This window comes from Coloeus monedula, assembly GCF_965178545.1.
Source record: "Coloeus monedula genome assembly, chromosome: 4".
NCBI lineage: Eukaryota > Metazoa > Chordata > Aves > Passeriformes > Corvidae > Coloeus > Coloeus monedula.
In genome coordinates this window covers 50,058,307-50,081,297 of record NC_138784.1, presented here as the reverse complement: position 1 = coordinate 50,081,297, position 22,991 = coordinate 50,058,307, and the positions used below count along the sequence as shown (strand labels likewise).

Here is a 22,991-nt window from a genome sequence, read left to right as displayed (position 1 = left end):
GAAGTATTTTAAGCTTCTACAAGCTGTGTGTCTCTACCTACTTAAAGAGCAACTTTAATTTGTCCTGCAGTAGAAAAATCCCCTGCTTTCCAAAAATGTTTATTTATGTAAATATTGGGACTTCAGATGCAAAACAAAGTCAATATCAAGCCTATTTTTTGCCACTAAAATACACAGGGGACTAAGTAAAGGGACTACTGGTGTGTACTTACTTTTAAATGTGTCAGTCTCCAGAAATGGAATCCAAGATCTGTAGTTATAAAATTATTGTTATGGGGTAGCAGTTTTAATTACTATGTAACTTTAATTACTAAATTACTTTAGTGTGTAGTCTGGAGAATGTAATAATGGACCAGCTCCTAATAAGTGCATCAGTGCAAATTCAGGGATGTGACTCCCACCTTTTAAACCAAATTATCTTATTTTCACGGCTTACAAGACTCCACAGTTAATGAAGAAAAAAATATTTATTTCAGCCCGAATATTCCATTGCTGCCTGTTTGTCTGCCATTCAGATACATACAGCAAAAACATTTCCACATCTAACAAAGAATATTTTATTCCTTTTAAATCACCACGGTGTTTCAGAATTCCATTAAAACAATTACATGTTTCCGGTAATATTTTTGCAGCTTACATTGCATTAGAGACTCTTATGATGATGTCATCACACTGGACAGATTCTTCTCTTTGATGTCCTTTTTTCAGTTTCTCTTCAAACAATTAGCATCTTTAAGACAGAAGGGATGAAAAGGCTGAGAAGACTTGATTGTCAAAACTGCCACTGAAAAAGATGGAAGCAAAGCATTGCTGATTCGCACCTTAGAAAGTTTTTATGTTACTTTTCTTCCACAGTTTCACTGGAAGAAAGACTGAAAATACAGGCTGCTCTCACCCTTCCCTCGGGAAGGAAGAGCACTTCCACTTTATATAATCTCATAGTGAAGATGTGGGTTCAGATCCCTGTGGGCAGAGCAGGGATGTGAACTGGTTTTCCCACATCTTCAGTGAATGTTCCAGCCACTCAAGAACTGTAAAGTGCTGGTATTATTCTTCCTCCCAGTGAGTGAACCAAGAATTTTGATTCTAATGCCATTCATGAAAAGTGATGGGCATTAAAATATTTCAGAAATGTCAAAAGAAACTAGTCTAGTCTGCCCTAAATTGGCTTTTTAAATTAATTAATTTATTTAGAAAGTAACTAATACATAGAGGATCATTCATCCATTTTTTACATTCAAGGTAGTAAGTCCAGCTGCTCAAAACTGTTCTTTCCCAGAGAGTGAAACTCCATCACCCCTATCAGGACATGAGTAGTTTATTGCTTTTATCCCCTTGGAGTAAGCGCAGGCATTCTTACTGCTCATTCTGTTCTTACGCCTTGGGGACAAATAGATTTATGTTCATCCTAATTTGTTCCTTGAGTCTTCCTGTACTGTGTTCAAGAAATGTATAGATCACACATGTTTTATCTCTACCTTGACAGAGCACTGGGACATCAGTTGCATCAGGCCTTAGAGAAACAGCCCTGCTTTAATTGCCCACTCCATAGCCCATTGATATCTCCATGGAGCGCTCTGGGGAAGCACCTCCTTCAATCTTTGCATTTGAAGCCTATCACTGGGACCCCACTGCCATCACATATCCTGTGGAAAATACCTGTGTGTCCTGTGTGTATAATGCCTCTTCCTCAAGTATTCTTTAATTTTTGTCTCTGGAAAGACTTGACATCTGATAAATGCTCTCTACTTGCTTATTGAAACTAAACTTCTGTGTTGCTTCATTGTGATAAAACTACCTTGTATTTAAAACCCCTTTGCCAGTTTTAGAAAGAAATCCTGAGAACTGAAAAGAACAGTTATAATTCAAATAGTAACTTATTATTCTGAGAGATTTCATGTAAGTGTAATTTCCCCCCAGTTTTCCAATTCTAAAATTATATTTCCAGTTTTCCAAATGACAGACACACTCATATTTTGACTGTGTAACCTACACTTCTAAGTCTGGAGGCTCATGATTGGGAGTGTTGATGCCACAGCAGTATTTGTCAGGCATCCTCCAAATGCCTCCATCTCTCTTCTGTCACTATGATACTCCTACTCTTCTGAGATGCCTCCCTCGGTGCTCTCCTAGTATAATGCCACACAGAAGACTGGCTCGTGCTTTTCCTCCTCAGTCTGTGCTTCCCCAAATCCTACACAATGTGAAAATGTAAAGAATATTAACCACCATGTAGGCTCCCTGTTGACTGAAATGTTCCTAGTAATTATCACTGTAATCTCTTTTTACACCATCTTAATCCTTCTTAGGTGGACTTGCATATAAAACTAGGAATAAAAATATTTCAGAAAGCTATAATTAACCCCAGCATCAAGTTTTATTTCTAATTCAGTTTTAACTTTCTGAACTAGTTTGGTGAATATGGAATACAAAAATCCATACTAGAAGATGACTCTTGGATATTTTCCAAGTCAAAGTAAAATTAATATACACTGGTATATTTTTTTCATTAACACACGGCCAGTTATTTGAGTTTCAGAACTTAAAGGAAAATGTTAACTAAAGGAAAAACTCCATCACTACACTGGACTTTTCTTTCTTAATGCTGATGTCAGTAGCAAAACTTTAAATTCTCCTTCCATTATTCTCCTGTATTTTGAGGGGAAAAAACCCACCCAACAAAACAAAATGGAAATACTCTGACAATAAAATACATGATAACACATAAACATAGTGATGAAAGATGCAAATACAAAGAAATTGTTTAAACACTCTCTGAACAATACCAGCACAGAAAATGTTGGACCTTTGAGCATTATGTGGGCACTTCAAGGTGATGGGTGAGATCAGTATTTGCCTACCTCACTCAGAGTGGTGAAAAAGGGATGACTTTGCAGTCAGTAACAATGAAAACCTTTTCTTTGGACATTAAAGTTTTGCCTTGATAATTGCACCTTCAAAAGAATTTTATCAGAAAAGCAGAATACCATCATGTTTCTGTGAATAGCTGTAACTTTTTTTCTTACAGGACCACCATGGTTATGATAAGAACCTGTTATACACCCCACCGCACAAACTTGTGTGTCACTGACTTCTCATCAGGATGAAATCTCAACCCTACCCCACTGTTAGATTTGTCACAGATTTAATTGTAGCCGCAATTACCTCCTTAATGTTTTTTAACATCTTCAGAGAAGACAATTAGCGGCTTTTGGCCAAGACAAACAAGCAGCTTCATGGCATATTTCCCTGCCATGATCTCGTAAGGAATGGTTTTGTATATCCCGTTTCCACCAGTTACTGGCAGTGAGAACTGAAGTACTTTAGGATTTGGGGAAAGGCTGAGGCTGGGCACAGAGAGCTGCCGACAAAAGTGCCCGCTGTAAGGGGCAGCTTTGCTGGCTGCAGGTGTTGCTCCTGCTCCGGCAGTGCATTTTCACCCAAATAAATGCCAGAAACGTAGCTCTGCAGAGAAACGGGCCCAGCAGCTTCATGAAGACATAAAAAAGCCTGTACAAAACTGTGCTCTTCAAGTGCCCGCGCCCACACCACGGGCACCGAGCCGCCCAGGCTTGCTCGAGTGTGTTCTGAATTCAGGTTTTTCCCGCAAGGTCGTTGTTTGTAGGCGGGGAATGGGTTTTGTCACCCTGCGCCAGACGGACTCACAGCCGGATTTCTTACGGGGGTCTCTTGGGAAGGCCGTGAACTGGGGGTAATGCAGAGAAGCTACAGGGGAAGCCGCACCGCCCCGGACACTTGGTGTGTTTTCCGCCTCCCTGTTTTGCTAAGCACCGCGGAGTGACCCGCTCTAGATGTGCGGCGTCGGGAGTTTTGTCGGAAGAAAGCCGTCCCAGAGCGGCGGGGCGCGGCCAGCGCGGTGCCTGCGGACAAGGGAGCGCCGGGAGCGCCGGGAGCGCCGGGCTGCGGGGCGCGGCCATGGAGCGGCCGCGCGGACTCCAGGTCCCGGCGCGCCGTGCGGCGGGGGCGGGCGCGCGCATGCCCGCCCGGCGCAGCCCCGGCACAGCGCGCGCCTCCCCCTGGGCCGGGCGGTGCGCGGCGAGCAGCGGGAACACCATGGAGGCCGCTCCGCAGCCCCGGCCCCGGCCCGGCGGGGCCGCCGCCGCCCCGGCGCCACCCCCGGAGCAGGAGCGGAAGCTGGAGCAGGAGAAGCTGTCGGGGGTGGTAAAGAGCGTCCACCGGCGGCTGCGCAAGAAGTACCGGGAAGGTAACGCGGGGGAGGGGGCCGCCCCGGCCGGGCCGCCCCGCTGCCCTCGCCGGAGGCGGATCGGGGTGTCCCCCGCGGGCGGGGGGCGGCGGGCCGGCCCGGCGCCCCCGGCCGCTGCCGAGGGGGTGTGTCGGGGGAGGGCGGCCGGGAGCAGCGCCGCGCTCGCTTCCTGCTCCTCCCCGGGAGACCGGGGTCGCCGCTGCCGTCGGCTGCCCGCAGCCCCGCCGAAGGCACCCGATTGGGTCTGCGGGGTTGTGCCGCTTTCCTGGAGCTGTTGGCAGCGGAGCCCCCTTCCTGGCTGAGGAGGGAGCTTCCCGGTCGTATAGCAGTGTCTTCCAAATCGGCAACCGTGAGGACAGTAGATGATGAATGCCAAAAGAGATTGAATGGTGATCTGGAAGGGCACAGGTCTTTGTGAATTATTTGTGCCTCTTGTCTTTCAGTCGTAGTGCAGTAGTTCAGGCAGGAGCACTGACTGAAGGGGTTGGGGTAAAGGTGTTGTAAAACAAATTACTTGTAGTCTTCGAAAAATCTACTTGGTATTAATGCCCTTATGCAAGGTTTTTATGGGTGGTATTGGAATGCTTTAAAGCCTCCCTGAAATGGTAACACAGGTTACAGAAAATTAATCCATCCCTCCATTCAGTGAGCTCACTTCCAGAAGAACACACATAAAATGGGACCTCTTCCTTTTGTAGGCACAAGTTCTTGCCTCTCCTCTGTGTTTGCATATGACACTTCTATTAAAGAAACAAGGTCATATTGCCTTCTGGACTCCCAAAATCTCCCCTGGAGCCAGCTCATGGGATTTGGGCACAAATACCTACTTATCTAGATACTGATCAAAAGTCGCTGTTTATTTTGGCCTTGGTGAGGCAAAACTTAAGGGAGGATCTCCCTTCTTCATTCAGATGTTGGGAGAATGAACATAGTATACTTAAACATTCAAATCCTGGCAAAGGAGTACAGCTTTTAGCACTACATGTTTCTGTGTTATTTCAGAGTGCCAAGAGATTAAGACAGACAAGGATTGGCATTGTTAACTTTTTTTTTAAAGTGAGCAATCTCTGTAACAACTGATTTTTTTTAGATGAGAGCCTAAATTAGGTGGAAGTTTTTGTGAGCCTACTTCTTAGCAAAAAGCAAGTTCATGCTCAAGGGTAAGTTGTGTGTAGCTGGTTAAATGAAAGAACCAACAACATTTTCATTTACTTATGTGACCTGTAAATCATGAGTTAGTGAAAACTTTGTACCGATTTTTCTGGTCACTCCGAATTAGCAACATAGTATGTCATTTCACTGAGAGAGTTAAAACCAAACAATTCGTCACATCTATGCAACGAGAAGAGCTCCACCCATTACCTTCTCATCTGATAGTAGGTGGTCCTTACAGGTTACTAGTGCTTAGTAGCCGGTGGTACTTCATGTTAGGTTCTTTCAGCTTAAGAATTTTAGTTTTGGAGTCTTTCCTATCTACATCTGCCTTTGCTTCTAAAGGCAGACTTGAGAATCTCCTTCTTAAATGCCTTTAATGTCATTCTAAAATTGTAATACTGGGACACGCTTGATCTCTGAAAGGTCTTTTCTTGGAATTTTTTTTTCTAATGCTTGGTGACACTGACTGGCAAGTATCTTAACCTGACAAAATTAAATGTGACAGTTTGTTGAATAGAAGTAAAAAAAATCAATAAATCGTCTGTAATTTTGCTGTACAATTTGAGTGACGACTTGAGTATGGAAAAGCAAAGAGGAAAAATCCCCTCATCCTTGCTTTGGTGTTTATGGCTTTTCACACAGGGAAAGCCTCTTGACCCCACAATTCAGTGCGCTCACCTCCATACAAAACAGAAACATTATTCTGCAATCTTGTATTTTTTTCCTCTTTTCTTTTTGTACTTCTCCTCCTCTTACTCTTTACTAGAGTTCTATGAAGCTAGTTTCCATTTTGTCTAAATAAGCAAACAGTACTAGAATTGCTGTTGAGTGGGCTTCAGTGCTTTGTCTGTAGAAGCTAAAGTAGAATCCCATATTGATTTTGTTGGGAGATTAAAAATCATGTTCAGTATCCTGAGAGCTATATGATTATTTTGCACAGGGTAGATAAGTCTAAGAAAGCTCTTGGTATTGTAATATGATCCTAAGTTACTGTCTTCTGTTAGAAGTGTTGAAAGGAAATAGATGCGTCCTTGAGACACTGAGATGTGTGTTGATAGCTTTTATTTGGACATGATTTTAATAAGGGGATTTCTTTGCCAATTCATTTGCCTTGCTGACATTATAAAGATTTGTATTTTAATGGGCAGTTGTAACAGGCAAGCCAGTATATTATCTGAGTTGCTTATAACTGCACCATTGTTATAATTTCATTTCGTTTTCTGCAATTGTTACCCTCTTTTTTAAAGATGAGCCAGTGAAAAAATGACAATATTCTCCAAAATTGCAAGCTAACGTGTTTTTGAAGAAGTTGCATACTTGTCAGAAATGCAAGAGCAATATTTCTTAACTAGGGAAGCATTGCAGCAAATTTTTTGCAGTTACTAGGGAATTACTAGAATAAAGTTTAGAAGTTCAGTCAGCATCATGTCATGTAAAGGGTTTGATTTAGATTTTTTTTTTTCCTAGTGAAAAACTGTAATTCTGGAAGTTGATCAAAGCTGAACTTTGGCTTATTTTTTAATTTCTGCACTTAGTGAATCACTTATGCTTGTGAGTATGGTGCATGGATTTTATATGTAGTTCTGTACTGTGTCTCATGTCATGTCGTGGCCCCATGCCATTCATGACAATCATTTACCTTCTTTTAAATTATGCAGCTGAAATACGTTTAAGTTTGCACTGAAGTGCATTTTTTTGTTCAACAATTTTAGGTTTTTTGCTGTGTGACTAGTAGTTATCTTTTGTATTGTTTGTGTATTACTAGTACAACTTATAGTGGGAATATTTAAATTTTCTTCTCCTTTTTTATTTCCTTTTTATCCTTCTGTGTTTCCTTCTCTTCTCTTACCATCTCTGTTGTCAATAAGAATAAAGGGGAGCATGTAATCATAAATGCCATGGCAGATTTGGTATTTTGAAATTGTAGGCTGCTTTTTTTTTTTTTACTGTGGGTCCTACAGTAGTATTCTATGTGATATTTTGAAATTATTTAATGAAGTTTAGCATATGAGTGTAGGTTTTAAATCAGTGATTGGTCCTTGTCCAGACTGAGAGAATGTCTGAGCTAAATCAACTAATCATTAAGAAGTTGTTTCAGGCTACTTTTAGGCAGTGGTAGAGAAAGACAGTACCTATATAGTGGTTCCTAAAAATAGACATAATTCCTGAGGTTACCCTATAAACTTTCTCATCATGAAGAAAACTTTAAGTGAGAATTACTCTGAGATGTAACATGTTCACTTAGGGGTGTCTCTCATTAGTGTAAAGCTCATGGAGTTTTGTAGTTTTACCCCTGCTTCCTGTTCAGATGGATTAGTTTAATCTTAATTATTTTGCACACCACAGTAAAATCCAAAAGCTGAAATTGCTCTCAAGTAGTGAGTTATTCACTAATGAGAAATTTCAGGGTGGTTCTGGATGTTTGACGCAAGCACTTAGAAAGTACAGAAATTGCAGTTTTTCATGATGTTTGAATTTCTGTTACTACATGGAGATGGGGGAAAAACAATGCTTGATTTAGTCACTTGCTGTTGGTTCTGTTGCTTGGTACCACAGGTGACCCCATATTTTACAGAGCTTTCCTCTGTGCATCTTTTGGGCACTTGCAGCCATGGGCTGGAGCGTGTTGTATGGCTTGTATATATGCATGAATGTTTCATATACTGCATGTAGGCTAATGTGTGCCAAGCCTGACAGACAGACTTGTAAAAGCAGATTTAGTGGTTCCTAAGGAACTCCGCGAGATCTACTGAACATCTACTGTGTCATGTATGTTTGTTTCTTTCTAACTGCTTGTAGTAACCAAATAAGTTTAATTTTTACTGGGATAAAAATCCCTTCCCCTGATACAGAGGCTGTATTTTCTTTCAGTTTTTCTTTCAGTTTTTCTTTCGGTTTTTCTTTCAGTTGTTTATTACCTTTGTAGTCATGCAGAGCTGTATTTATCAAGTAAACGTTTTCTCTGTAGCATGACCCTCAGTTATAGATGGTTTTGTATATAGTCTGAAAGACGATTTACAAGACTCTACTTTTCTCTCAAAATCCTGTAATGGGTACAAGTGGGAAAAGTTGCTGAGGTATCTGTAATGGTATTTTATGAAATGTTTTCCTGTATGTTCACTAAAACAGTTAATTTCTCCTAATATATGCCTGCTAATGCTCTTGAGGCTTAGAGAATCACACTGAATTGGGTTTTGTCCTGTTACTAGTTACCATATCACAGAAGCTAACAGTGGCAGTTTGATTCCTTAAAAGAAAGATTTGTTGAAACTTCTAAGAAATTGAGAACAACTTTTTTAAAGGTTTTTCAGAAAATTAGGAGAAATTTACAGGACCCTGCCTGATGATAATAAGTAAATCAAGTAGGTAAATGGTTTAGACGTTTAGACAGAAGGGTTGTTTTGAACTCAGTTCCTTTATGGTCTCTCCGTCTCATGTTTTTCATGAAAAACCGTGAGAGAGCTTAAGTTCTTCCTGATGTGAAACAGGAAACATTTTGAAATGGTGTCATTTTTCACAGGACAGGAAAAACTTTGTCATTGAACTCTACACGATAAGTTAACAGTTGTGACTCCTTCTTGTTAAATGTAACTGGTTTACAGTAGAAATAAACCTAAGTTTTCAAGATATTAATTTGTGTTTTACCACTTGCATTAATTACTTGGAAGAGGAAGACATTTTATAATACTCACTGCTGAATTTTCAAGAAAAAAACCTAAATTTTATTAAATTAAAATGAAAATTGATGCTAGTTTATTACATGAGGTTTAAGGTAGCATTGCCCTTACAGTTTGCACACCACAGTTTTGCAACAAGGCTTTCATTAGAAATCGCCTAAGATTTTACATTTGGGGGATTTAATTATTGCTATCATTTATTTAACCCATAAATTTGAAAACACACTGGCTACAGCATGGGCTTGCACTCACTGGACAAACAGGTGTACGTCACCTTCCCTGCTCCTTTGTTGCCCTGGCAGGGACAATGGTGTTCCCATTACAGGGTCAGCATAATAAAATCTGTACCTATGCATCAGCTGCTTCTAAGTTTTGCTCCTGCATTTTCAAAAATTACCAAAATTAGTAGTTTCCATTAACACACTCATCTCTGTGTTAAGGTGCAGCGCATAGTCCATCCCAGAAAGTCAGGTTTGGGAAAGAGGAGGGGAGTGAAGTTTCCAGTAGAGTAGATCCAACACCTGGGGGCAGTAATTGCTTAAACTATCACGTACATGCTGTTTGTGTGACAGCCATCAGAGATTTACAACAGATGATCAGAGACACAAATCTTCAGAGTCATCTAAGCTGACCCCCAGTAGATACTGAAATATCAGTGAATTGGGCCCTCACAGTCTTGTTTCATATTAACAGATGGATAGGAAACTTACCTAAGGTCAGATGTAGAATCCACATTTGGTCAAATGAATCCTTTCTATGTAAGTTGAAGGGAGGAACATTGATACTGAGATAGAGAAAATTAGATTCTTGCACTTGATTTTTTAAAAAATATTTTATTCTGAAATAGTTCAGGTAATTCTTAAATGTGAAGCAAATACAAGTCAGACATGAGAAGGAAAATACTAACTCTGATTGCTTGAACTTTGTCCAAGTTGAAGTTCATGTTCTGTATATAGACATGTAAAATTGGAAAACAGAGAAGCCAAAAATAGCTAATGTGTTTTGCAAGGAATGCTGAATATGCTTTTAGTAAGACAGATGTTCAGTAAGTTTATCTTGTATACAATGAAAATGACGAGTATCATAATATTTGCTGATACTCCTCATGTAATTAATTTTTCTTATCATTGCCACAGCATCCATACATTAGTAGTACTGCTAAATTTCAACTGACACGGTAAATGAGGAAATTTTGGCAGATACTTGTAGGAATTTGATTCCAGCTTTGGCCTAGTGAACAGTGTAGGACTGCTTTCCTCATTTACTGTTTAGCATGTTAGAGAAGCTAGTTTACTGTTTCCAGCAAGTGAGAAGTGATCTTAAGAGACTGAAAATGAGACGGATTGCTTTCATTCTGCAGTGCATTGCCATCAACAAACAAAAGAAAGCTCAAGAATCTTGCTAGGCACTGCTATGGCCAGCAGCCAGTCATCTGAAGTTACCCAGCATTGCCATGGACACTCGTTAGTTGTGGGGATAGGTTTCCTTTTTACCATGAGCAATATTTATTAATTTTTATTGAGGTAGTGTTGGTATTAATAGCTATTGTGCAAATATTAACATGTCAGTTTTGCTTTTGTCTTTTGTTGTTAGTCAATATATTGAGGTTATTTTCTCTTCTACCAGAGCTATCAAAGTTCTGGTAGAGGAGAAAATAGGAAGGCGATGTGTTGTTAAATGAAAGTATTGAAAAGGGAGTGGATTGAATTTGGTTTATTACATTACTAAGTTATATCAGTATGTAGGTAGCCAAGACTATTTTTTTATCATTATTATTTTTTATTTCCTTTTTTTGGAGGAAGTTGTTGCTTAAGACCTGCACTGCATGTGCCTGAAGACTTAAATGCGCAGTGTCAGTGTCAGTTAACTTTTGCTATGCAAGGTCGTGGTGGGTGATGGATGAAGTATTTTGTACTTAGTTTTGAGATTGTCAGAGATGACTGCACTGTTTTTCCAAAGAGTACCAATGAAGTTATGGAAAATAGTAATTACAAATCTCTTCTTGTGGGTGTAGATAGTACTTTTGTAACTCTCCGCGACAACTATTGTGTTGCTTGATAAAACAGAATTATTCAAATCAGTTGTTTTAGGTTTCATCCCATTCTGAAATGAAAAATACTGCCTTTAGCAGAACTGAGCTCTATTTCTTTTATGTTACAGAAGGTTGTGTTTTCTTGAAATACCAGCTGACATGATTTGTTCAGAAGTTGAAGAAAAATTGCATACTTTATTTTTTTTATTTTATAAGCATACCTTAAATAATAGTTGAATTTAACACTCTACAAGTAAATGTCTTTTTAATTTTTTTTTTAATGGGATGGAAGAAAGCTAGATGGTTTTTTTCTTAATAATAGACTTCATGGAGAGAAGAATTATGGTGTAGGTTTGTCCCACCAAGAATGGCAGACCTGGTCTTTTCAGGCTGTTCTGGGAACCTCTGGTAAGAACTTGTAAATAAATGTGGAACAAGGGGAGTTCTAACTAATTTTGTATGATTCTTCTCTATTAAAAATGTTTTCAGTTGTTGAAACTTACAGCTAACATTTGGTCTCTGTTGCTGTTATCCACAATTAAAATTATCTTGTAATTAGGATCATTTAAAAATAACTTGTACATGCCTGACCTGTTCTCTCTGTGACAGTACTCAGCAACTGCTGATTACTCTGTGGTTGAGTTCAGGGTTATGACTTGGCTATTCTGTGGGCAGTATTAATGTGGGTGGAAATTATTTAGAGAGATTCATCTGTTCTAGGTAAGTAGTATTGGATTTTTGTTACTGTAAAGTCTGTGTTACGAAGAACAAGTTGGTCAGATATTTGTTCACTGACATAATTATAGGAAGCAGTGGGCTTTGGCCTTTTTTGTTTTTAAAGGAACAGTTAATTTTCTAGGTGAAGAGTATTTATTTTATTTATTTTCTAGATAATTCTGAATAGAGTAGAACAAACATTAAATAATTTTAAAGTAGCATTAATATAGTGGTTTGAGAGGTGTGGGAAACTCCTGTTATGATCTAGTTTTGCCAGTCACACTTTTCAGCTGGACAGTGGCATAACTGGTTCCTTGATGGAGATCTCAGGCCTATGAAGATCTCTGAATGTTCAGCACTCAATAGAGGTTGTAAATTGTATAAAAGGTAATCTGTAAGTGCAGAGGAGGACTGTTTAGTGCCTTCAACTTTATGTTACGGTATGGGCATGAGTATGTGAGATTAGAAGTTTAATACACAAAATGAAATATTAACTTTAGGATGTGATCAAAGATTAAAGACTTTTTTTTTTGTATTCTATTAGATTAGCCTGCCACAAATTGCTGTTTAATTTACAGTGTTACTGATTGTTTAACAGAAGACTTTATGTATCTTATTTCTCTAGTAACTGCTAGTTCTGTCGTGAAACCTTCCTGCATATTTTACTGCCTTTTTGGTTACATAAGCTAAAATTTATTGATTCATAAATAAATGTTTATTACAGAGTTAATGCCATATTTGCACCTGGATTATAATGTGTTGCTTGAAAAATTAGTACACAATGGATTATAATGTATTGATTAAAAAAAAATACATAACTTTTCTGTGTTCTGGATATCTGATGTTTGAAATTGAATGCTACAAGACTTACTGTAGTCACTATCTCAAAATCTCAACAGATAGGAAGGACTGTTTGCATTTTCAACTCAGTATTGGAGCATGATTCTGGATTTAAAGTTCCTATATCTAGTGTGCCTGTTTGTGTCTTCTCAAAGCTCACTGTGTTAAAGTATGGGGGAGAAAAAACCACAACAAAACAATTCACTTCCATGCTATTTGCTCAAAGGAAATTAGACCCCAGACACTTTGAAAGTGCCAGTGCCTTAACATGACCCATTATCTGCAGTTGTTTGGAGCTTGTGTTCATGAAAGGGTAGAGAAATGGGCATCATATCAAAATCAGTATTGACAGTGGGTCAACAGCAGATGCTTAGACAAGAATAAATGAAAAATGCTGCTGGAGTATCACTGTGTGCTTGCTTACCATTATGTCTTTCAGTGATTTTGTGGTCTAGGAGCTCCTAAGTTAGATATCTCATCTTTGAATATGAACTTCATGAACTTTAAGCTTAGTTACACATTTTATGAGGAAATAACTTTTTATTTTTTCTTTTAAGATGCTTTTTCTGAATGCCTCATTTTCTTGAAACAGCCAGAAGTTGTTCCACATTTACCTTCCTTCTGTCAGTTGTGATCTTCTGGATGTTTGTCCTCTCCTTGTTTCATGTGCCTTCTTCCGTCCTCTATTTCAGTGTTCCTCATACAAAAGCAGGGCTGTATCTGTCCCATGTAGACAATTTCTGTATCTCTGTATTTGTAAATGAAAATAAACCAGAAGTGCTCACAGAATTGACTTAATATAGGATGTGTGACAGAACTACTTTGTGACGAATTTTTCACTTTTATTCTGCATCTCTCTCTTCGTGGTCTATATAATTCAATTTTATTTTCTTGTCAGCTCAGAGCCAAGATGCTGTTGCTGTTATAGGCAGCTCTGTTGTAACCCAAAGTTCATGTCCCAGCGTGCTGGTAGTCAGCTCTGGGTCTGTTGCTGTATATTTCAATTTAAGAACCCTTATCTGTGGATGCTTTTAACCCTCATCTGACTTCAGGGAGAGGTGCAAATCTTTGCCTTGTTCAGAAGGAAATCAGAGCAACTGCTATGAGAGCAGTATTCAGTGTTAGAAGGCATCGCTACTTTGCTGTTACTAAGGGTAAGCTAGTTAAGAACATCTGGTCTTTGCATATTTCTTCTTTCCCATCTGTCTTATTTCTTAAGTTTTAAGGAAAAGGGGTATTTGGAAATAGAATAATTGCTTCAGGATAGACCAGATGAAGTAGTGAAATAAAAGAACAGTAATGAACTTCGGATTTTGTATTTGTGATATTTTCCTTCAATAAGTGTTCATTCATTTACTTTTCACCTTTCTAATTGGCCATGTATTCAAACAAATCTTTAGCAATTGCAAGTGTTCAAAGCATTACACAGTTGTCTGGAGCGTGCAGTAAGATTCAGAGTATTGTGTCAGAGAAACTATGACACTTTATCTAAGTTGCATGAGAATTAATTTGCTATTGAGAATCACTTCAAACTTTGCTAGTGCTTTCTGGCTTGGTGCTGTATAGGTTCTGCACTTTGATACGAGAAATACAGATTGATAGGAGTTGTGTTTGTGTACCCCCTGTGCTGGTAGGCCACTGTTGATGCCATTTTCTGCTCTCTTTTGTCAGTGGGTTATGTTATGTTCTGCGTGTTCGTTTCTATAGAAGGCTCTCCTGAAAGCTCTGGAAAAGTGCCCCACAGGTTTTAGCAGGAACCTCTCTGGGGACTTGCCTGAAACTTGGATGTTTTCTCTGCCATGGTGGTCAGCTGGTGACCTTGCTGGTACCACTTCTTATAAAGCACACCTCTCTGAACTTGGATCATTTGGAAAATAATGAGGGATGCCATTCAGTATTATACCCTTTTTTTTGTCCAGTGTAACTTTCTCATATATGCTTGTTGAATAGCAAGTAGAATACATGATTTCTTGCACAGCTTCCTCGTTTTGATAACATTAAATTGTGGCCACTCCCTTCCCTTCCATCTCAACTGCCATCTCACACAAGGGAGTATAAACACCTAATTTTACACATGACTCACTTTGATGATTGTACAAGTGTACTAGATGCTTATTTCTGAAAATTGCTATGACATCCCTGAACCAAACCTAAGTAGGGAGTAACCTGGATGGTTGATTTAAATCTTTTAAGTATACTTCTATACTTGTCCATCAGGGCCAGTCTTTCTGTAAGCGGAGGATAAATGAGGTGAGGATTGTTGCTGCTTTGCACAGGAGGGAAAAAATAAAAAGGTTGTCACTGGAAAAAATCCTTGATTTACTGCTAATTAAGACAAAGTACATCAAAGAAATTGCTGTAAGTGTGTTAGAAACGGAAATCTCTTTCTAGTCTGAGGACAGGTCATATTGTAAGCTACTTTCAGGCTTTTAACAGACATTAATTGTTAGCTTATGGCTGGATATACTTTTAAAGTATTTCCTTCTAATACAAAGATGCTACAAGATGGAACCATGTTGTGCTAAGTGTGTTGTTTGTCTGAGTTGAAGCTTAAAATATAGCTGTGTTCTTGAAAACTTTTTTTAGCTGTATTAGCTTGTAAGTTCAAAATTGGTACCTATTTTTTATTCTGCAGATTGACGTATATTCTAAATGTGTGCACGCATTTGTGATTAAGAAACACAAAAGAAATTAATGAACATCGTATCAGGAAAGCATCTTTCTTAGGCAGAAACATTCTTTCAGTAAGGTACACCAAGGGTTTGCATGCTGTATAGGAATTGGGGCTAGCCATGACTAGCATTTATCTTGTTTTTGTTTAGCAGTACATTATGTAAAGCAGGCTAGGAGAAGTGGATACTTAGGAGCAAATAAGGAAAATACTTATGTTTACTTACTTTGAAGTGCCAGAACTTAAACCTGCAAGACTTCTTTTCAGCAAGGTGAGGAGCAGGGAAATAAATCTGTCCCTAGAGATCAGCAGAGGTGTTTGTCTGAGATTTCCTTATCATAGTTGGTTGATTCTTCAGTACTATCCCCTAGAAGCTAATTTACTGAGACTGGCTAGATTAGACAGCAGTCAGTGAGGGTTTGAATTCCTTTTTCTTTTCCCATGTACCCAAGGAAACCTATATTCTGGGTTAAACTTTCATGTCTTTTTCATGCAATGTCATCCACAGTATTTGCCATGGATGTGAACACTAGTAGAAACCTTTAAATCTTTCATTTCTGAAATGTTTGTCATGTTAATGTTCATGCACAGAAACCTGAAAGCAAATCTTCCCAGGGATTTTAATTTCACAGAAGAAACTGAACAAAATCTGTATACTGATATTTCTAGTTTCTCAAGTACCTGATAGCCCCTTCCTGCTTCAAAACTTGGATTTCTGTGTTTATGACTAGAGAAAGGGGAACTTGTTTTTGTTATGTGCATGTAAAGTAATCTCTTGGTTCATTATGTAACTTTTTAACTGGATGGGGATTTTGCCATGGAGATAATGAGAGACTTTGTATCTGATGTGCAATTTTTTTGTTTTGTTATGTTTTGTTTTGTTTAGTGGGAGACTTTGATAAGATCTGGCGTGAGCACTGTGAGGATGAGGAAACTCTGTGTGAATATGCTGTGGCAATGAAAAACCTTGCAGATAATCACTGGGCAAAAACTTGTGAAGGGGAAGGCCGAATTGAATGGTGTTGCAGGTAAATAATGTATTTGAAACACGCAATTGCATGCTTCTACTTGCAATTATTTATAATACAAAGCTTAAGTGTTTTTTACTTTTTGCCACATTTAACATTTGTCCTGTAGCATGTTAATAATTTATTGCTTTCTTAAAGAAGTACCTTCTTAGTGTTCCAGCTTACTAAGGAAATAGCTTATGAAGTGTTTTTTTATTAGGTGATCGTTTTTTGAAGTATTTTCAACAAACAGGTTTTTTTTCTCTAATACTGAAGCTGTTTGCAAATAGACCTTTGAAGTAATTTTCCATGGTTTTGAACCTAAGCTGAGTAAATGCAGTGAGTGTAACTCAAGTTTAATTTTCAGGGGTTTAGTTTGATTTGTACATATAATAGTGTTTGATCTCTAAATGCAAATCTCTGGTACTTAATTCTTAATCCCCTGTGGCAGACTTTAACCACTGTGAAACTTGTTTTAAATGTATTGAAAACTCTAAAATTCCTATTAGTCATAAACATCTAGTTTTTCTTGGGCTATCTGAACTGTAAAGTCATGAAATGAGGAGCTAAACTATTTCAATCCTTGAGGAAAATAAATACTAAAAAGAGGAGAAATGTTGGTCATTCAATTCCTGGACATAGTTGGCATCTAAGACATACTATAGAATTTTTACAGCAGAATAAAACAATGCTGTTGAGATTTAAATGGGAAGAGAGTGTATCAATGGTCTTGCCATTGAGAAGCAAATTACTTCAGAAAACCAAAAAGTGATCTTGTGTGCCAGTTTGTAGGTCCTGCAGGTGAGTGTTGCGAAGTGCTGACAAAAGACAGCAAAGAACAGTAGATGTGGTATTGTTAAATTTAAATTCTCTTGAGCCCATAAAACCAAAAAGAGAAGAGGAAATTGACTGTGAAGCAGTTGATCTTGGTGGCAGCTTGAGCTATTCTGTGGCTTCTGGAAATGGAGTAAGTAATAACAAGCTGGGGTTTTTTCCCTAGCATAAACTCTTAAATATTTGAAAGCCATTCCTTTACTTACCAATGTTTTATCCTTTAGTTCAGAAAAAATCCATCATATTTAAGTGTTTCTTTATAGACGCCTTTCTGGACATGCTTTGTGTGTCTTTGTCGCAATTACATGAGCGGTGACTCAGTTATAGAGAACTAAGCCCAAAAATGGACAGAACATTTCAATGGCTTTGTCAGGGATAAATAAAATAAAGAGATTTTATTGAGGTTGCAGTAGACTCTCATTTATGCTGTTGACCTTGTTTGCTGGGGGATTGCTATTTTGTTGGTTTTGGGTTTTGTTGTTTGTAGTTTTTTGTTGGTTTTGTTTGTTTGTATGCTTTGTTTTGTTTTTTGATAATTGGCATGGCACTGACTTCTGCTAACTTGTCATCCCCAGGTGCCTATTTCTGTGTTACAAGCTTCCTGAGTTGATAGTTATTTACTTGTATTTGTGCTATTCATTACTTCTGCAGAAATGCTGGTATTGTATTTGTATTTCTCTTCTCTACATTACGCTCCATTGAATCATACTGAATTCCAATAATGCAATTTCTTGCAGTGTCTTCCTCCCACCCTACCCTGGCATCATTCTCAGATCACTTAAAAGGAACTGAAACTGACTGTTCTTCAGTTCAGGCTATCTGTGAAAAAAATAGTTGTACTGGACCCAGAGCAGATTCCATAGAACATTGCTTGATATTTTCTTACATTTTGATTGTCAGCTACTATGTGAAACGTTTTCAATAGAGCTGTGTGTTCTTACTTTAGTTTCAGCTGAGAGTAATGCCTTAGTTTGTGGAAAGTTTGTCTGTCACCCTGTAGGACAGGATAATGTTTCTTGTGGACAGGGAGGACAGTTGATGACTTGTATATTGAAGGTGTTGGACTCCCACTTGGTTTCTGTTATAGATCATTTACAAAGTAAACATTGAAATAAATGTCCAGTTTGAGCTTTGCAGCCTGAGCTCATATTAGGAAGCGAATCAACCCACTAAGAGACACTAAAATTAAAATGCTCTGTCTTGGTATAAAGCTTCAGATAAAGCACACAGCTTTTCAGTTTGCAAAGTCAAGGGATCATGAGTTTTTATATCAGTAGAAAAAGAGAGGGTACTTTTCACTTCGTGTGCCTCAGATTATACCGAGGCCTGGATTGCTAAATACCAGAGCATACCAGATTGACTTTGTGTTCTGCTACTTTTTGTTCCTTTTCACAGAGCCCAGAGGTGTGCCAGACAGGTGGCAGATTCCATTGTTGTTACTCCTCCTTGTGCCTGGGTGCAGAACTGCATGCAAGAGAACTTGCATGAAACTTAAGTGAAAGCTTTTGCTCAATGTTTATTACTACATTACCATGACAGCAGGAAGGTAGCTGTTTCACATCAGTTGAATTTTGTGAGTGGAATGCTGTAAATAGTTTGGAACCACCAGTATATCCCTCCTGAAGAAAGGAGAGACTGAATTTTGTTTTAATTTGAAGGAGATCTTTTCAGAGATCTGAAACTGAGAAGTGTTTTTTCCATTAGTTAAAAGGGAAAAAAAAGTACAAAAGACTTTGTGGGTTTTTGTTCTTTCCTTTGTTTTCCTTGTATTCTCTTAGGATCTGATAAAATAAATCAGATAGTATAGAATGACCGCTAGAGAAGCTATGTGTACTTCTCAGGATCAAGAATAACAATTCTGCTTTTCTTTCAACAGTCTTTCTAGCTATTTAGTTGAAGACACTGGAAAAATTCTGGTGTTAATTCTTAAACCAGATGACATAAAACTTACTGGTTTACTTCTTCATTAGCGTTGATTTAAAGAGCATGTATCCAGACTATAGAAACCATGAAAGATGGAAAGCAGTACATGATAGACTGTGCTAGTCACCATATGCTGAGTTGTATAGGGCCAATTTTGTTTATTGTTCAGGGCAACATTATACAACCGTTAACTGGGGAGTGGGATGGGTGAAGAGGGATTAAAACTTTACCTGCTTTCAAATCCAGGTTAATGATCCCCTGAGTGGTGGTGTAAAAAGCCTGGGCAACACTCAACTGTTCCTTCCTTCCTTCCTTTATATGTAGAAAATTTTATGCAAGTAGCAAGTGGTATTTGGAAATTAACACTTCTGTTTCTCTTTCATTTATATTACAACACAAAACTTAAAAAAAACAGGGTAAGATGGTGTTTACCCTGAATAATTTTTGTAACTCTTTAATTTTTGCTGGCATAGATAGACTGGTGAACCTTTGTATGGACAATGAATGCCAGCCTGTTCTGGTTCTAGTTGGAACAGAATAAGCCAGACCAGCAGGTTTGCTTCTTTCTGTTGCTTCTGCCTCAGTGTTGACTTGTGTTGACTTGACTGGTTTTTTTAAAGAGCAAAAAATAAAATCTGCGCTTCTAATTATCATGAAAAAACACTATCTAGACCTGCATTTTTTTAAAAAAGTCTTTTGACTGTTTAATGAGCAAAGAAATACAGTTCTGATTAAATTAATGAAAGGTGAGTACAGAACTGTTTGGGAAAATTTGCAGAGAATAAATGTGAGAAGCTTATCTTAATGTGATTTACTGGGTAGGATTCTGTCAAAGTTTGTCCCTGTATCCATAACTAACCAATACCTTTATTAGCAGTCTGCTAGAATAAAGTGTATTTATTAAATTTGGAAATGAGACCAAAGAGAGAGAAATTGTCACTCTGAGAGCAGAAGTAAAGTTAATGCAGTTATAAACTATACTGAACTGTGGTAGTCGCTAGATTTAGCTTAGCAGGCTGCAGCTTTCCCGAGAGCTCAGCAGGGATGCTTAGGGCAGTGTGACCACGGCTGCAATCCCATCGTTCATTTCGGACAGCCCCGCAGTCTTGCTCCAGCAGCTAGCAGCGCTACAACCAGTGATGGCAAAGGAGGCAGAGAAGGGTTTCCCGTGAGGGTTTGAGATGACTTTAATCACATCTTGTCCCAGCAACCCTCAGAGGCAGAGCCCTCCTGATCTGGGCGCAGAGATCTTTTCTCAGGGGCGGTACATGGGCAGGGTTGGGGTACAGGAACCAATAGGGAGGGCCAGGGCTAAGGGCAGGGGAGAGTGGGAGGGGGAACATGGGATCAGAAAAGCAGTGGGTAGACAGACCACCACACTAAACATTATCAACTATATTAAATATCAGCTGTACAAATAAAGGCCAGGGAATAATCGATTGTGTCAGTTTTTCAAAAAAACATTTGGATTCTGAAGCAGGCCATAAACTGAATATGAAGTGGTCATGGGATGCTTTTGCAGTAGAGGCAAATATCATACTTGATTGTGTTAATGAGATTGTCCACAAGATATGTGATGTACTACTCTGACTTTATTTAGCATTGCTCTTAGCCAAAATATCACCTTGGCCACTGCAGTTAAAAAATAACAAACAGCAGCTCAACTCCAAGAAAGATAAAGAAATTATCAAAAATCTTTTGTTTTTTTCCACAAAAGCCTTGGTGTTCTTTTCTAGAAACTGGAGCTGTCTAGTCAAAAGAAGAGAAGGCTAAGTAATGTATTAGAGAATCTTTGAGAATAGCAGATCTCTGCTAGAACTGGAAAGCTGATCCTGTTGAATTGGAAGATTGAACGAATGAGTGTTTGCAAGTCCCTTCAACACCATTTTGCAGGTTTTTTTGATGAATGCAATTAGTTGAGCAATTCACTGCAAGGAGGATGGAATTGAGGGAGGTGGCAGAAACAGCAGGAGTGTAACCATTTAAAATGGGAAAAGACAATGTTCAATGTCCACATTTATATGACAGTCTTAATTTTTGCTGTTAAACACACTGTTTGCCAATGATACTAAATTGTGAGGAGCTGTTAACTCCCCTGAAGGCAGACAGGCTCTCCAGAGAGACATCAACAAATTAGAGGGCTGGGCAATCACCAACTGTATGAATTTTAATAAAGACAAGTGCCAGATTCTGCACCTGGGATGGGGCAACCCTGGATGCACAGACAGACTGGGGAATGTGATGCTGGAAAGCAGTGCCGCAGAAAGGGACCTGGGGGTCCTGGCCAGTGGCAAGTTGAACATGAGTCAGCAGTGCCCTGGCAGCCAGGAGGGCCAGGCTTGTCCTGGGGTGCATCAGGCACAGCATCACCAGCCGGGCAAGAGAGGGGATTGTCCCACTCTGCTCTGCACTGGGGCAGCCTCACCTCGAGTGCTGGGGGCAGTTCTGGGGACCACAGTATAAGAAAGATATAAAACTATGAGAGAGCATCCAAAGGAGGGTCACAAGGAAGGTGAAGGGCCTTGAAGGGGAGCTGTATGGGGAGTGGCTGAGGGCACTTGGTCTGTTCAGCCTGGAGAAGAGGAGACTGAGGGGAAACCTCATTGCAGTCAACAACTTCCTCATGAGGGGAAGAGGAAGGGAAGACACTGATCTCTGCTCTGTGGTGACCAGTGAATGTGGTGATCCAAGGGAATGGCCTGAAGTTGTGTCAGGGGAGGTTTAGGTTGGATATTAGAAAAAGGTTCTTCACCCACAGGGTATTTGAGCACTGGAACCAGCTCCCCAGGGAAGTGGTCACAACACCAAGCCTGACAGGGTTCAAGAAGTGTTTGAACCATACTTTTGTGCACATGGTGTGATTCTTGGGGCTGTTCTCTGCAGGGCTAGGAGTTGGATTTCAATGACCCTGATGGATCCCTTCCAACTCAGGGTATTTCTATGATTCTATGACTGCTTTGTTTTGACAAGAGCATATTTGTTTGTTGAACACTAGAGCTAATTAGACCAATGATCATATGATAACTGCTGACTATTTTCAAGTTCTTTGAATCCTCTGGCAATAAAAGATATCGCCTCCAGAAACTGGCTTGGGGTGGACACAGCACAAGAGAAACATATGATTACAGATCTAGTTGCGTTTCTCAGAAGAAAAATGTCTCAAACCCCTAGAACTGAGACCAAATATCAAAAACAAAGTGGAAAAATGTATTATATACAAGTTTCTCAACTTGAAGTTTAAAAAAATATGATTATGCTGATAAAAAATTATGATTCTTTACATTGAGAAACCTGGTGTTCTCACCAATGCTGAACACTGTTTCCTTAATCTGAAGCTGGGTGCCCATGACAATAATGAAATATTTTTAATCCAAAGGAAACTTGACTGCTCTTCTAGGTGTGATTAATGTGTACAAGGGCAATTGAGACTTCTCCGTCCCTTCACTTTGGACGTTGGGAGGTGGATGGGTTAAACCTGTAGAAGCATTTGCAATTTTATTTTTTTTCAGGCTAGCAGCTCTGAGATTGGACATTTATAAACTTGTTCCTCAGTGTGAGATAGGAGGGGAGACATGTTTTGCAGACAGAAACCATGATGAGAAGTCCAGACATTGTTCAGCTCTGAAGGGAAGTCTGTACCCTCACTGAAAGCCATCTTCAGTATTAGGTTTTGGTTAGTAAATATTCTAAGGAACATGAGTCAAGCTCACCTTTTCCTCATTATAAAGCAGAAGGAAAGAGTCAGGCAGTAAAACTGGGTGCTTGAAATCCTCATTGATTACAGCTATCAGAGACTGCTTTTTGCCGTGATAAAAGTTGACCACACCAGCTTTAATTTAGTTGTTCATTATTACTTGAGGAGAAGGATTCATTAACGATTCTGTTATGGCTTTTACATTTCATATAGTGT

General features: G+C 39.1%; 1 protein-coding gene across 1 annotated transcript in view; it reads left to right on the top strand.

Annotated features, from left to right (window-relative positions):
- Window positions 1-4,052: 4,052 nt before the first annotated feature.
- SAMTOR (S-adenosylmethionine sensor upstream of mTORC1) overlaps window positions 4,053-22,991 on the top strand; it is a 35,969-nt gene continuing 17,030 nt past the window's right edge. The window contains exons 1-2 of the mRNA XM_082280429.1: window positions 4,053-4,225; window positions 16,204-16,345. Coding sequence (XP_082136555.1) covers window positions 4,075-4,225; window positions 16,204-16,345 — 293 coding nt within the window. The 5' untranslated portion in view covers window positions 4,053-4,074. The remainder of the gene's footprint in view (window positions 4,226-16,203; window positions 16,346-22,991) is intronic.